Source organism: Danaus plexippus, chromosome 5 (assembly GCF_018135715.1).
Source record: "Danaus plexippus chromosome 5, MEX_DaPlex, whole genome shotgun sequence".
NCBI lineage: Eukaryota > Metazoa > Arthropoda > Insecta > Lepidoptera > Nymphalidae > Danaus > Danaus plexippus.
In genome coordinates this window covers 7785014-7802784 of record NC_083539.1, presented here as the reverse complement: position 1 = coordinate 7802784, position 17771 = coordinate 7785014, and the positions used below count along the sequence as shown (strand labels likewise).

Sequence of the window (17771 nt, the reverse complement as noted above, 5' to 3'; positions counted from 1 at the left end):
AGACTTGCGCAGGCTATATGGCAACACAATAAAAATATGCCCAAACACCTAATATGTTTCCATATAGACATGTTAATTTCTCGTATAAAAATTTATATATAAGAAAAGTAAATTAGCACGGAAAAAAAAGTCTCATGAAATCCCTCAAATGTTGTCTATAAAATGATTTTTTTATCTATTAGAAAAATGAATTTCGAACAATTTTATTTTACTAATACACGGTCAAAAATATGACGGGCAAGTTGCGACAAAGTTCGTTTTTTTAATTGAGTGACGTTTCACTTCAAGTTTCTAACAAATAATTAAAAATTCGACTTTAAATCTCTAGGTTATTCAGTTTTATATTTTTAATTATTTTCCCTATTTATTAATGTCAAATATCATTTTAATAAGAATTGACCTATCATGAACCAAGATTTATTTTACCCTTCTACTGTGTACGTTTTTCATTTTGTTAATCATATCTTTGATAGTGGACCAAAGTTACGAGAAATTTTATGAAATCAATCTAATATTTCCTTGAATGATATCTAAGGCTTTTGCGAGAATTCATTTAAATGCAACTAATATTTTCTAATATTTTAAACTACATACTCCCGACGTTTGGCTGACTTTGCAGATACCGTGATCTAGTCTGCCCGTGAAACGTACATCCGAAAATATTAGTTTCGTTTTTATTTCCTTGTAATATATGAATATATTTGAGTGAAAACAGTGAATATCATATAAATCCATAAGGAGAAGGCGAGAAATGCTGATTCGAGGGCTTTAACGAAACCTCTCCAGAGATGACGTCGTGTTGATATTCAAAACAACAATTGGAATTATTTATAACGCTTTTATTTAAATGTTTTATATAAAAAAAACCTAGATTTGTTCTACTGAGAAAGCATAAAAAAAATTTAGCCACTTAATACGATAGATTCTGTTTACCTAAAAAATTATATATCGACCAACCGTACTTATTGTAATCATTAGCAGAAATAACATTTTTATTAACGTCTAATATGATTGACATTCGTTGGTATCAGTTAGTGACAAAATAAAAAATAAGTTTTTTTTTTACTACAGATAAATAAACACAAAATAATATAGTCAAAGTTATAAAATCAGATTTCAGAACGTACCGCAAGCTGAAAAACGGTTTTTTAAAATTTAAGTATTATTTAGTAGCTACAGATACCTTTAGCAGGTGAGCGAAATCAGCGAAAGCCTTCTCACTCTTTCCTTGAAGACCAGCCAATTGAATCACACACCATAAAACCAATTAATGGGATTATTAAAAAGCTAGCTCCTGTAACCTGGACTTGCTCTACTCATTGTTACTTTAATAACTTGATGTTGTTGCGTTCTCTGTCACACTCAAATCCGTGCAAATCGCAGGGCGGCTTGCAGAGCTGGCTGTATATAGAAGCGGCGTGAGTATAAAATAAATAGATTATGTATATATATATTCATTAAATTAACTGTATATTGGATATGAAATTGTAAACCTATACATTATGTATTGCTAATTGTTCCTACAAGTTTTCTCAAGTTCGATTAATAGAAAAGTTTCTAGACTTAAATATAAAACATTTTTTTTTATATCTCACGAGTACAACAAGTTTTGAGACGTGAAAATTTAGGATTCATATATAAGGAACATATAATATTATTGTTGCACCTATAAGTAACTAGAGGGTTTTCATGAATAGTAATCAAATTATCATATATGTGATCTGCCTACGCACGTTCAAAGCTCTATGGTGGATGTTTAAAAGCGCGCGTTCCGTTCGCCCCGGCGCATTTGGTACACGCTCTTGGTCTACACCTGACTACGAACACAAGTAAGTTGGACATTTACTTATAATGTATTTTCAAGTAATTTAAATTCGCATAATCTAATTAAATTTACTCTATTTTTTATGATACTTTTTAATTAAATTTAACCACATTTATGCATATTCGAAATATAACAAAAGTAATTCAACAAAACATTAAATAAAATAAAAAAAATCAAAGAAAAATATATGTTCAATTTAATAGAAAAGCTTTACTGTTAAGCGTTATATTAAACGTGAAAGAAAAAATCTAAAATCCATATAGACATGTGAGTAAAAAATTATAAATGTTTACATGAAATGAAATGAATTTAAATTAATCAAAAAAATAGTTTAATAGGTATATTATTCGTGTATACTATGATATCAAAGTATACGATATAATTATTATGAGAATATTCACAAATTTTCCGTGTACTCAAAACTCTGAGTAAACATTACGAAAAGTTTGTTCGAGTACAGAAGTTGTGACCGATTCACTTGTAGCTGTACACGTTTGTGAGATGTTAATATATTTCTAGTCCCAAAAAATTATTTATAAAAGACTTAACCTACACGTTCATGTAAATCAAAACCTAACATGTTAACGTTTTACGTAATGAAAAGTTTTTAAGGCGTATTTATTTGATATTAGTTTGTTTTTTAAATATATATATAAATTATGATGACGTAAATAATGCTCAAATATATTACGAAATTATATAACTTATGAATCATTTTCCATTTATTTTGTATTATTTGGGAACGTAGTAGAAAAATTAGGTATAGGTCCATAACTAATAGATAGTTGACAATCTGTGAGTTAAAATTTTTAAAGAAGTTCCAAATAAATTTTATATTATTTTGATAATTTTATTAACGCTGCCTTTTTAATACTTCTAATAGTTTTCGATCAACGACTTATTTTTCTATGTATAAAACAAATCGAACGTTGTTTCATACGTTTTTTATAACCGAGTTCTTGAAGGTAGGTAAGTCTAATTTGTGAAACAGAATACACATACATTTATATATAATAAAGGAAAATATATTTTTAGATGAAAAAATCTTAAAACGTCAATAAATTATTTACAAACTAAAAAAAAAACAGCGAAAATATGTATGTATGTATGTTTTATATAAATTCTCAAATTAAACTTAGGATACAAAAACAACTAAACCATTTGTACATCTTTTCTCCTACTTTTGAGAATTTCTTTGGCGGTATCAGTTCTAAGTTAATCTATAAATTTCTAATTAATAATACAAAATATATTTTAAATAATACCCATCATTTTAAATAATACAGCAATAAAAATCTTAAGATATATCTCAAGACATATCTTAAGATATTTTCAACTACGAAACTGGCATTCAATCACCTAAATGTCGTATTCTCTGCTATAAATGCAAAATAAGTACGTAACAATATCTTACATACGAATGGAAAACAAACGGTAAATCTATAGAATATTTATGAACAATGAATTCGTAATTTGTAGAAAGGCTATATATGAGTGAATATTCTAATGCATTACGTGGGGTACCTAGGGGGTAGTTACTGTTCCTATTTCATATGTTTGTCGTTTAATGTTAAAGATTTTTAGCTGTATTGTTCAACAGATGAAAATTATAGCATATGTATATTATAAAATAATTTATCCTTATTATGTATATGTAACGAAAACGTAATTGTGGCTGTTTGTTGACACTAGCTTTCATGATTAAATTAATAAACCTAGAATGGCTTAACCGATTTAGATGAGTTTTACAATGTACAGAAAAGATACACTTATATATTTTTATTATATTTAACATATTAATTTATTAATAAAATAGTCACAGAGATACTTATTTCGAATCCTACGTGCAATAAAGGATACCGTATATATTTTGTAGGAATATATTATTAGTATTGTAGGTAGTTGTTAGTAGATTCAATAGTTGGTTATTCAAGGCAAAGCTTTAAGAGTTAAATTACCACAAGTGAGATTAAATCACCCGTAGACTAATACCTGTTTTGTAAATTAAAAACGAGATATAATCCCCGTGAAATTTATTAAGATGCGCTGACTTTTATATTAACAAAAACAGATAAAATGGATTACCTGATCTCACCGTTTTTTTATAATAATTACTAAAAAGGCATGTATTCATTATAGCATATATCATAAGTTATACATTTAATTTATATTTATAATTAAATTGTTATGGATAATTAAAAAATAATTTAGTATACTAAATTTCTAATGAGATCTTTCTAATACACATCTTTTATTAAAATAAAATTATAGACAGCAATAGTTTGAGTTTTATAGCAATTCGTTAAACCGAAGCATTTAATATGAACTTGTGTCTGTTACAACTGTTCAAGAATTTAGTTAAGCGGAAAAGTTTGAAAATGTTTTTCCTTTTGTGTCCTCATTGTTGGAGTGATCGAAGGATACCTTCGCGTTTTATTCTTTTGAATTTTACGTCTTTATGTGACAGATATTTATTACAAAAGTCTATTATTTCATTGTTTTATATGTGAGTTCTTTTTTCAAATTTTTTTATGTGTATATAAATTATACAATTATATTAATTGTTTTTACTTTCCTAAAGAAAAACTGAAACACAAGTTTGAAATGGTAATTAATAATTATTCGTTTTTTAAATTTAAATGTGGGTTGGGCTACATTTTTTCTTACAACAGATATATATTTATTAAATAAAAAAAGTAAGATAAAACATATAATTTTTTTGAAAAAACATTTGTACATGGAATTGTATATGAAATAAACCTAAATTTACCAACCAGCATGGTACATTAACTTAAAATTATGTAGTATTCATTTGTTTCAATTATGTCCAAAAAGTTTTACACGCGATAGGAAACTTTTTGCATTCTCACAGCAGGGATCTAAAGACTTTAGCAAAAAAAAAGATATATGCATGTTTACTCTGAACCATAAAAGCGGTTTAAACCACTTAGTTTCTTTTTTGAATAAAGAAATAACCTGTATTGTTATTTTGTTTTGAGATTTTTAATGCCATAGATATAAAAATAGATTATTGTAGATTAAATCGAAATTTCTTTTAAATATGTTATATTACAATTAATTAATATAGGCTAAGTTTGAGAGGATCTTGATTGGTTGTTAGTTATGAAACTAAGCTTTAATAAGTATGGAGAGGATAGAAATACAGGAGACGCACATTCGTTTAAACTTCTTGGTTTCTGGAATTTTCAATTCTAGCATTTTTCGGGCCATTTTTGGGAATAAAGGATGGACCCGCGATGGACCTGGCTTCCTCACGGTGAATCCATCGAATGCTAAAAAGTTGAGTCTCATAAACAAATAAAATTCCATTTTTTAACTTCAATAATATTATTAATTTTTATTTTAATAAATATATATATATATATTTAATTTTAAATCATCCAGTTGTACAGTTATAAAGTGCATATTTTACAGTCTAATCCGTACTCCGACGCTATAGTAACAATAAACCTTTCAATCCAGGGAGCTTCACATAAAATTGGACACGATTTGTTCATGTATGTAAAGATAGCAGGACGTAATTTTACGAATTGTTTTATTGCACACAGCATTCTGATTACAATACACGTATCCGTATGATATACTATACTTATTGGAAATAAAATATGGGCGACGATGAAAAAAGATAAATCGGCCTTAAAAATGTACCGTCTCATAAAAATAATACATTTCCAAAATTTTCACAAACTATACGAGTACATATTTATTTAGGATGATGAGTAAATTCTTGAGTACATATGGGGTCGCATAATTAGACAGGTTGTGACGTAGTTATTAAGTAATTAATGTTTTTTTTTAAATTATAATTAAATAAAACAATACAAGTGACATTTGAAGTATATTTTCTTCTGTAATATTTTTAATTATTTAAAATTTTTCATTATTAATTATAAAATAGATAATATAAAATTCGTAGACTCGGACAGGAGTCGAATCTAACCTCCTCATTATACGGTTCTAGTCGCTTTTACGAAATAAGCTCTCGTCACCATCATGCTATTTATTTATTACCATATATACTATTTTCTACACTAAATTAAATCACAAGTTTAATTTCAAAATTGCTTTAATATTAGAAAGGTAATAATTATATTACTTATATTTTTTTTCTTTACAGTCGGAAGACAAATAATGATTCATGAGTAAATGTTACTTCAAGTGTACATACATAACTACGGAACTAATTAATAACAATCTCATACAAAATTACTAATTGGATACAAATAATGCTGGATGCGCTTAAAAAATATTTTAAGTCTGAAAAACTTATTCGAATTATATATTAGTAAAAAAAGGTATTATTATTGTTATGTCGGAATGAAGAGACGAATATTTTGTAATAAAATATGAAATTTAAAAACAAGTAAAAAATAAGGTTTTTACATTCAGCTTGATTTATTATCGTTGGAATATTATTTGAACTTCAAGAGTTTTATCTAAAAAATACAATAGAAAACAAAGTATGGTTTATATTTTTGGTAGAAGTTTATAAGAAATATATTAAAATTAGGCTGTATTTTAACAAGTGCGTCGTATTAATTCCAGATCATATATTTGTATGCACATTTCTTCTTCTTCTTCTTTAATAAAATAACTTAGTACCGCAGCTTTAGAAGAGTGCGTGACTTAAATATATTTATTAATTATTATTATTAAAAAAAAATGAAATATAAAGATCATTTTAAAATTGTTAAATAAAATTTACTGAAAGTTATTTCTATACTCAAATATATTACAGCCTTCGTTATTAATAAAATTTTAAATTACATTTCTATTAATATATTGGAAGAATAATAGACACCAATAGCGTTCAAACCTGAGACTTTGAGGAAACTGACTAAGACATAGTCAGTTTGAAAAATAAACTATCGTGATCATACATTTATAAATGTATTGAAGTTTTAAGATAATATCTAAAATATAGTGACGTGTTAAGTATAAATACATCGGCCATCACTTTATCGCACTTGGAAGCTGGAGTTCAGAGTCAATATTTAAGATCCAGTTATAGGGACGTTCCAACTACTGGCACGAAACAATTCGATTTGCGGAATTAGAATTCACTTCATGAAGCAAATTTTAAAATCTATCACTGAAAATATAAGAATGAGAATTAATAATTCCTAAACTTTCTCAATCTTTACTTTAATTATTTATAATATTATCATAGTTTTATAAAAAAATATTACAGTAGAAAAAATTTGGACAAAAATAACCGCGAGGATAATTTCAAAGATATTTGTGAATAAACACGTAATTGTTATGAAGTTGAATATAATTAAGAGAAATAACAGAAATAGCTTCTTTTAATTATCGCGAAGCCTTTCCAATCAAAGTTTATTTAACAAAAAGCTTTTTCATATTTTTGATTGTGATGAATTTCGCTCTACATTTTTTAATACAATGACGTCTCGATGTAAAGTTAATATTTAACGAGTACTCGTACAACTCAATTTCATAAATTACTAGTATAGTTGTTTTTCGCGGGTATGCCCGCTAGCTGGCTCGTATTTCAATTAAAGTTACACAGGTGTAGTAATATTAACAAACGACTTAATTCATTCTTATTATATAGATATTATATATTTCATGTTATGTTATGTTGTGGAATACATTACACGTTATTTTGTTTCAGTTAAAATGGCTGCAAACACTTTTACCCTGTCAGTGTTAGCTGTTCTGATCATTTCAGTTGGAGTCAGCGCCAAACGTGAGTATGTGTGTGAGTGAAATTAAATTTGTATGTGTGTGTGGGGATAACGATGAAGGATTTATATAAGAAAAATAAAAGTATTGTGCTGGATTCAAATCAAAAAGGAACAATAACTGTTATTATTTGTAATATGTGGATGAAAAAAGTAAAAATAATATTGGGATCGAAATGAACAATCGTAACGAATGAATCTAGTGTATAGGGGATTGAGATTTGACCAGGCAGAAGAGTAAATGGTGCCCTATTAGACCTTTTACGGTCAAATGAAAATTACTTATACATAAATAGAAAACAAAATTACATGGCGGTTGGCAATGTTTTTCATTAAAAGCTTTTTGTTACCGTTATTAAATAGATTAAGGTCCACATTTTTTATTGTCATTTCTTTAGTTATGATATCATTTTTCTCTTTGCAGAGATTGTTTTGGAAACTTTTAATAGTGGTGAAGTGAAATTGAAATGTTTTTGTCGTTTAATAAAGTAATCGTAGCATTAACTTTATTTTAATTCGTTTGGATTTAATAGCAAACGTCCGGATATGGATGCAAAATTACTTTTAAATCTTAACTTATTAATTGGCACTTAAGAATGAGAATGGGAAAACATTAGTATAGAAAATATTAAAATGTAATAATTTTTTTCAGTCACAGCGAAGTGCGAAGTCAGATAATAGATGAATATAATTTTTTAATTTCAATCATTGTTCAAAGTACACAAATACTTATAACTGAGCTACTTTTGTGACAGTATATCAATTTCCTCATATTTCGCGGCCGACTGTAATGTGACATGCGATAGATGGACGAAACTATTCGAGAGTATAATATATTTGCCACGATACGATTACTGCATATTTCAATATATTCCTATTCTTTTATTTATAATAACTGTGTAATGTATTTTGTCAGTTTCATAATCTTCTTAAACTGACCTCTTTGTCATATTTAAGTTTTAAAGTTTCCATTTTAACGTTACCACCAGCTGTTGTAAGCTCAGACTTTAGTTTGTCTTCCTGCTTAAAGAATAACACGAACCGAATGGGAGACTTTGCCTTAATGTACAAAGTAAATATGCACATACCTATTCGAATGTATACTCACAGATTATATTATTAAATGAAAGGTACGACTAAAGTTAACAGGAAATTTATTATATAATCTTCATTTTTTTACATTTTATTCATATTTTTACACGTCTTAATTCTTTAAAATTTTTCGTAAGAAGTTTTTGCTATGTATAAAAAGGACTTAAATATTTATTTGTGTTAAGGAATTTGTGTTGTGTGAAGGAATTAAATTGTTTTGGGAGTTGGGAGTTTTTATATAATTGACTTTTATTATTCTAGATTGTTTATTTTTATTTCAATCGTTTTGTGAACGGTGGCTTCTATTGAAGATTTTTTTCTTGTAATATTTATTTGTTTTCTAATAAAGGCATTTTCTCTTTGATATAATCAGAGTTCAACTGTTAAAACATCCGGTAGAAATCTGACATTATTTAATGTTAATATATCTGGCGATAGAACTATTTCGGCAACACAAAAATACAACGAGACAGTTACGAAACTCGGCTCAAGTGAAGTGATCTGGTCGTGTGTTATCTTAGTAAGTTCTGACTTTTGTTTTCAACATGTTTGGAAGACTTTAGTTACATGAGATCACTTCAGATTGAAATCTATTTTTATTGTCATATTCATAATGTTATAATACGAAAGGCAATCTTTTTGTACTGTTTTTCTAAGCCAAAGGGGGCACCCGAGTAGACGGCCTACTTGATGGAGGTAGTACCGTCGCCCATGGACATCCTCAACATAGTTTTGCGGATGTGTTGCCACCCTTGATTGGGGATTTGTATTTATACTTCTGAATAATTGCAATGCAACGATTGATATGGGGTGTGAAAAATAAGTTTTTCTTTCATCCCAGTATACTATAAGTATTTATAAGTTGTGTACATTATTACCGTTTGCTGTTTTGTCAAATTTTAGATTTAAATTCATGTTAACGGTAATGTTGTATATAATGTGCCCAGTTGAACATGTCGAAACGATGTGTTAAATCATTCATACACTCCAAGTTACGAGATCAAGCGATTATTATACATACATAAATATATAATAAAACATACATAAAACACTTTGTTTACCACAAAAAGAGTAATGAGGAATAAAATATTCATATTGCTAAAAGCAATCTTCATCACGCAATTCTCTTGTCCTATATAAGTATAACGAGTACTAATTTTGTATATTTTATAGTGTATGTAATTTTCAAAGTATTCATTATTCGTTGTTATAGTTTTGTGGTCGTTCATTAGTTTTTCATTTCGTTTGTCGTTTGTAACATGAAGTTAGCCATGAGGTTCGTTAGAGCTAATCCCGTACCCGCGACGCCCTTACAAATCTCCGCTCTTTGTTACCCAGCTTGAGATTACTGAGCCGACACTTTTTATGCAGTGTGTGACATTTTCGTGAGTAAACGCATAAGTTTATTGTAAACGTCAGTCATGATTTTGAAAAATTACATATTTTTTTTTATGTAATAATAAATAAATAACATTTAGAATTCTTTTTACTTTATAAATATGACGTTTGAGTAATGTATTTGTATATATAATCGTCTTATAAGAAAAATAAAATAATGATTTCACCACACTGAATTGTTGTGAAAAAGCAGTTAATACATTAATTGTTTTTCAGAAATATATTTATTGAAACATGGCCTCAAATAAGTTGATAATGTTCTAAATACTAATATTTTCGACCTATATTTCGACACAGTAATTTTCCAAAGAATTTTAATTTACAAATGATTGCGTATAAACTATTGACATTGATAAAAGACGTCAGCATTAACCATTTTCTTTTAAAGAACGCGTTGTCATGTCAATAGGTATAATGTATTTGGTACCACAATTTTTAATATATAATCCAATAGTTTTTAGTCCTGGCAACAGTTTATATATTTTTTTTAAACTTCAATAAAAAAGTAGAATTTTACTGAAAGGAAAAAGTATTCTTTTTGGTGTAATGTTCTAATTTCAGCTTTAAAATTCTCCATATGGTATATATGGTATTTTTTCTATTTAAATTAACGTATGTACTTAATATGTTGGTATATAAAATCTCCGTTATGGCATTTTATATTTACCTTTATTGATGTATACTTTTTATTACTCACATTTAGATTCTTAACCTAAATTAAGTTGATAACTAAAGTTATGCTATAAATTAGAAGAAATAATCAGTTTTTCCCTAAAACTAAATACTGTGTAGCACCAGTGTACACTAGGTCAAGTGTAAATAGAGCAGAATACAAATGCTATGGTTTCAATAAGTGAATTAGCTCTTGTTTGAGGTCGATAGTCCACAAAGGTCACGTGACCAAATAAAGGAATAAAGTAAACGAACTGTAAGCGTTCCGACTGTATGTCAACTGTATGCAAACCGTGAGCTGATGACGTAAACTTTATCTCACTTTTTTTTGGTGTTTCGTTAGTGAATTTCTATTGAATAACGAGGAACATTCTTAGGAGAAACATATCATAAAAATATATTGGATTTTTTAATGTTTGTTTTTCGTAGTTTTGGCTGATTTATTTATTTATGTATAGATTTACTCATAAAGTATTTTATTTCAGGGGGATGCTCCTCGTTTGGTCATTCCTGTTTCGGAGGTCACGGAAAGAGATCTGATTCTGGAATGGATGTAAGTGATTAGTTTTAACGTTTTTTAAGCTTGTGTTATTATTTCGTTTGTATGTCGCTGCAAAAGTAATAATGCGTCAAGAATCCGCTTTTGCGTAAAACAGAAAATAGGAAAATTAATTACTCTATTATTAATTTACGTCCCTATACTGGAATGTAAGAAACATTACTGTCAAAAACTTCTATGTAAACTGATAATTTATATAGCATGAAACAAAAAATATATGCAAAATTGTGAAAACACGCATTAGTTATATTAAGTAAACATAGTTTAATGTACATATGTACAAAATTAAGTCATGCACACTGCAAAGGAAAGTTCTCAGTTGAGGAACCCGCGGCCAGTTTGTAAACAAGGTGTGTAAACACTAGGGACTTACGGAATAGGTCAAATGAACTCTCTGCATTAAGTTAACATAGAGTTTACTTTAAACATTCAATAAGTTATTTATATTATATAAATTCTTTGTCGAATTATCCTTCAGCTTTGATCGCATTTTCGAACCTAATGCAAGTCTTGAGCAAGATAGTCCTGTGTTACAATACAAAATTTTTTGCGCCTTCGCTCTTGTATTTATAACTAGATCATTAAAAGTATATTTTAATATGTAAATCTTAAATTACAATTTGATTTTATTGTGCTGTACCTATTAGCATTCAGAACGTCAGATATTTCCAAAATATCAGATGAAATTATTCCAAAAAAAATTTTTTATTGCTTCCATTGTTTTCGTTTCTTACGGTTCAATGCATTTAAATAATTCTAATTATACTTATTATTAAAAAGAAAAAAAAAGATGGATCTCAAATTAAAAAAAAAATTGAAATCGTTATTTGAAAATAAATCTCGATAAAAAAAATCCAGACCAAATAAACACATTCAGAAGTATTTGATAAAAACTTGCATGTAACGTTATTTTTGAGCCAATGCATTCTATACAGAGATACAAAGGAAGAGTAATGAAAATTACCCGCTTTAATAAAATTTATAAAGAACAATTATGACACGTACGAACAAGCTTCTGCTCTCAAACTATATTTAATTATCTTTTATTTTATACACTAGCCTCCAGTTCTCAACCCAGATACTACTGTAATCACAAGAGTCATTTCACACAAACTATATAAGCAGGTGGTTAAGGATTTTGTTCTAGAATCTAAATCATTCTTATTACATATTGATATATCACTATAATAGTAAACTCAGTTGAGTTTGATAATATAAATCTATATATTAGCCTTTCTGATAGTAGCTCTGATGTTAAATTCATCCTAAGTTCTTAGGTGACCTAAAATTCTTCCACCAGATATTGTAAACATGATAAGAATTATAATTATGATCTGAATATCCTAGAATGAGCTGACCCGTCAACAGGCTGGTCAGGAGGAGATTCCCCCACACCCAGGCTACCCGCACTCTTATATACTGCCCGATGACGTCATACCCATCAGAGATGGAGGCAAGTTGAATAGTCAAAGTTGTTAACCAGTGTCATGGTCGCCAATGAATGCACATTGCATTTAGTTTTTAAGAGAAATTTCAAAGTCAATTCTAAAATTATTGTTACGTCAGCTAATTAATACATGAAAAAATATGTTAAAACAAGATAACTAATAATAACGAGAGACGACTAAGTAATAATAACATACGTATGTAGTAGACATAATGAAGATATTGTTAAGCGATTATCTCACCTCTCCAGGTACGTTAAGTGGCTATAACAATGTAAGTGCAGGTTTTAAAGAAAACCTTTATGACTGATCTGAATTATTTTACGACTTAAGCTTTATTCTACGATCGTAGACGTATAGCTACGACGTAGACGTACAGCTACGACGGAGACTTTAGCTACGACGTAGAACTGTAAACAGATCTTTAACACTATCAGCTTAAGTAAATGTTACTCGTAATAGCTATCCTCATAACTAACTAGTTTGCCTCTTAAATGTACATACGAGAATTTTATTTTTACCTACTATGATATCGCACATAATACACTCATAGTAGGTGTATACACGATAAACTGGAAACTGTCCGTATGCAGTATAATTAAACTTCTTCAATGGGTTCTGTTGTTGAAATAAATGTGATTGTTTTAAACAGGTGTTTTTGACCGCGACGAGAACAATGCTAGGGATGTGGTCAAGATGAAGCTGCATAATTTACTGAAGTACTGGGTAAGAACTATATATATAATAGGGTAAAAAATAGTTCTTGATATATATATATATACCAAGAACTATTTTTTATTACAATGACATTATATACATATATGCAATTCTTCCTTCCCTATCAGTCATCTAAATAAGAAAATTTATATTAATGTTTTTAATTGGAAGGTGACATGACGATTTTTTCCAGTATTTTTTTTTTTTGGGAATCGAGTCTAAGTGCATTTTATTTAACCTTAACATTGTATCCTTTTAGATGGACAATTACCGAAGGTCAAGATTGAACGACGAGGATGGATACGTGATCGGTTCTTTGTAAATTAAATCGATGTAACACATAAATGAAATAAACTTGAGATATATAACTTTATAAATCGTACTTTCAATATAAACCATGTATTCCTACACTCAAGCTTATTTTATTTAGACATTGTTATAGATTCCAATCTGATTATGTGTAGTCAATTCCATTAACGGCTGGTTAGATGTGTGTTGTTTCTAATGTTTTATTGATCCCATTACTAACAATGTTAAAATTTTTACCTATAAATAATTTGTCTGTACTTTTGTATGCACGGCTCCTCCCGCCGTAAGTTTACCATCGAATAGTCGGTAGTTTATTCTATAAAGATTGTAATGAAATAAATTATTAGACAAGTGTATCAGTGGTTTTATTTATAATATCTGTATTTGAATGACTGATGATGGAATGATGGATGGACGATCTGATGCGATTGGTGGTGAAGAGATAATAAAGAAATATAAAAAAATACTCGAATTTTGAAATATATACATATGGACGTAATTGCAAAAAAAGTTATCACAGCTAAACTAGAACTAGAGTTTGATGTAGTTAATTTTTTTTAATAAAGTCTCTCAGACGACTTTCCCAATACATCGCCAGAAGCATAACTTCGATAGAAAATAATATGGTGTATGAGAAATATAAAATATTTTGGTTTAAAATATCTCGTAGACTATAAATTAATCCAAAAATATATATAACATATACAAACACCGATGTTCTAGACTGAAATAAATCTAATGAGTTGTACATAAAGTATTTTAGAAATATGGTAATCAAAATAAAAAATATAAATATATATTTCATTTTCTGCTTGACCACACACCCGTTGGAAGGTGAAATAATGATGTGGTAACATCATTTAAATAATTATTTTGTAATAAAATATACTATTTTGTAAACATTATTTGCAATTTATCAACTTTACCATACTGATATAACAGAATAAAATAAATAGAGATGTTTTATACAACAGTGATAGATTTTTTTTAGCTTATGGAAAGCGTAAACAAAGTTTTACTGCTTGGATGATGGAAGAGTCATTAAAGCGATTGGAGCACAAAGAGTTCTCAAGCTAATTATAGTTGTTTTGGGCCAAAATACATTGATGTACGGGAATTATAACTCCGGAAACTCACAAATTAATAATAGGTTGTATCGGATATGTCTCACATATAACCTTACCATATAATAATATTATAATATATATAATACATTAAAGAAAAATTTGAGTGTTCTGCCAAATGTACATTAAGATATATAAGATTTATAAAATGTAATAAAATTATTTAATAATTTTTACACACTATTTAATTCAGCGTCCTCTAAATTCTAAATAAATTCTTATTTTTCTAAACCATTTAATTTTGGATTAAATTATAACTCTTACTTTTTACGGGTTAAGGAATACATACTTTTTAGTTAACAGATTAGATTTTACATGAAACCAACACAAAACAATCTCTAATATTATTCTAAACCAAAGTTTGGATTTTTGTATGTTGTTGTTACGGTTCGTAATCATTTAAATGTTTTGCAGTTCATGATAATCACCAGGCGAAACTTCTCAGCATTCCATGGATTCACCGTGCAGGTCCGGGTCCATTGTGTTGGAGGGAGAGGAGCTTTAATAGTGCCAGGGACTTGCGACCCAGGTGCAAGTTGAAGGTTTATCTAACTCCACTATTCAAGCTCCTCTCTCTACTTAACTAAATTTGAAGTGAAACTGTCTTCGAAGTTCTTTCTAACATTTAATTGATGCTAGTTTTCGATAGGTTCAAGTCTACTAGTAATACCTCTCGGAACTGGCAAGTTCTACCGCGTACGAATTTATGACGCACCCTTTCCTAGTGAGTACGTTAGTGAGTTCGTAATACTTACTGACCTTGAGGGCATGGTATTTGGGGATGTTTGTTTCCGAAGGAACCGTATGGTTTATTAACACAACGTGCTTTAAAATTCGTGAATACAGAAATAAGCCGACGCACAAATAGCCTCTGGAATTTTCTCTTGTTTCTCATAGGTATCCATTTTATAGTCCAATTCGGAGACGCTTTAAGGATTAAATAAGTCTTGATTTTATAGCTCTAGTGCCTCCTCTTACAAAACCTATTGAACGCTCGTTTGTGGTTATTTATTTTTGCGCTCTGATTGCCGAAAGATTAACCTATGATTTCGAGAACACTATCTTGATAACGCGTGTGGTGAACGCTATCCAGGGATTCCTTGCATCCTACCTGCAAATGGTTAGTAGTTCCAACTGCCTTTCCACAATATAGAAAGTTTTTTCGGTACCTTTACCCCATCTTATTAAATTACTTTGATCTGGGAGAGTCACCTGAAAGGCATTGAGATAAAATTTTAGCAATACTGACGACCATTCATGAATTAAGGTGTGCCATTTTACTTGCAATGGTATGTAAAAATCTCCTATGTCTAAACACTCGTTCTGCACCTCTGAACTCATTGCATAGATCGTGTATTCAGCATTCTCGTCTTGTCGAATATAAGACTTTAACATATCCATACCTTGGGCCTTCTTACTTGATCCCAACTGTTCTCTGTTACTTTGTGCTCCTATCATAAATCTTTATGGACTTGTCTTTTGGGAGTGATATAACGACCATGATGACCATAGTATTTCCCCAAGATATGTCTTTTGGAAACTCTTAGGCGTTTATAGAACTCCGATGGCCTTTTTGATTCATTCCAAAACTATAGCCCGAGCAATAACTTCAACGTTTATGAAACTTGCATCTAACTTTGAGAAAAGGGTTTTATTAAAATTATAGATGAGGAAAGGCCAATTGTAACTTGATGTTAAGTAAGTATCGCAGATAAAAGCTTTATTGACGTTACTGAACGTTGGATTATCTACTTTGTTGAGATCGTTTAAAAAGCTGACTACTATTTCTACTAAGGATGAAGTACGACCTGTATTATCTGTCTTACGACTGAGAAATTTAAAAGGAGCATTTTCCGTAACTGTAAAAATACATTGACCGTCTAAGGATAATCCCGGATAGTATGAAATATATTTTGTAATTAGCCTAACGAAACAAGTGAATTTTTTTTTTGGTTTTGTCCGCGATCCATTCGGTAACTCACAGAATTTATCCACTCAGGCCAATAGTACTTAACAGTGTTTGGGGTTACATGTCAGTATTACGAGATTCTTCAGCGAAGGTTTAAATGGATTCTGTGTATGTATTATTAAACTCAAACCGATATCCCAATTTTTTTCTCTTTACTTATATGGTATTTACCAACGAATCTCTAAACATTATCTCTAGATTGTTTCCTTAATGTGATACTGGATATAATGAATAAAAATCTTTGTACAATGTTTTAACAAAAACAGTTCTTTAAGAATTCACTTACGAGAAAATGAAAAATGATTAACCGTATTGTTTGTTTCATTACTGGATATTAAAGATATTGCTGTGTTTATCGGTGGATATGAATTTGTACATGAAGAGGTTTGGGAGAGAAAAATATACTCCTACTTATATGCTTTTCACGTGATTAAGAGACGATTAGTCGTCTATAGATGGATTATGTTGTGACCCGTATTATGATGTTAAAAATTACAGTAAATGGGAAAAAGAATAGTATAAGTTAGAAAGACTTATTGGATTTTATTAATTCTATTCTAAATCGGTTTGAATAAAATTTGTATGTCATTTCAAGTAAATTTAAATCTGTAACTCTTCAAATAAACAACACACGATAAATATCACTTAATAATAATTTAATTGAAGCGCTCGTCATTAAATGTTATCAACATAAAAGTGTATGAAAAGAGGTAATAGTTTCATTTTTGGAAAAATATTTATAAAACCTTGTACACACATGTCTCTCGTTCACGAATTTATGCGAGCATGTGATTTATTAAGCCATTATCATCCCAATCATGTAATGGATACGAACCAATTTACACTAACTCAGTTAATTACTTTCGCCTCCACTATGAAGTTGAAAAGTTTTAGGCTCGCAGATTGACGGGTTCAGCTATCAGGAAAGTTCGTTT

At 29.1% G+C, this 17771-nt stretch overlaps 1 protein-coding gene across 1 annotated transcript; it reads left to right on the top strand.

The window, feature by feature from the left end:
• The first annotated feature begins 1791 nt into the window (after positions 1 to 1791).
• On the top strand, positions 1792 to 14089 carry LOC116769024 (neuropeptide CCHamide-2). The gene is made up of 6 exons (XM_032659997.2): positions 1792 to 1829; positions 7482 to 7556; positions 11199 to 11266; positions 12620 to 12725; positions 13370 to 13443; positions 13694 to 14089. The coding sequence occupies exons 2-6, from the start codon at positions 7487 to 7489 to the stop codon at positions 13754 to 13756; spliced, it is 381 nt and encodes a 126-aa protein (XP_032515888.2). The 5' UTR covers positions 1792 to 1829; positions 7482 to 7486; the 3' UTR covers positions 13757 to 14089.
• Positions 14090 to 17771: the final 3682 nt, after the last annotated feature.

Coding starts and splice junctions, on each gene's coding strand:
- LOC116769024 (XM_032659997.2), top strand. CDS start 7,487: ATGGCTGCAAACACTTTTACCCTGTCAGTGTTAGCTGTTCTGATCATT. Junction 11,267..12,619: donor GATCTGATTCTGGAATGGAT/GTAAGTGATTAG, acceptor TGAATATCCTAG/AATGAGCTGACCCGTCAACA. Junction 12,726..13,369: donor CATACCCATCAGAGATGGAG/GCAAGTTGAATA, acceptor TGTTTTAAACAG/GTGTTTTTGACCGCGACGAG.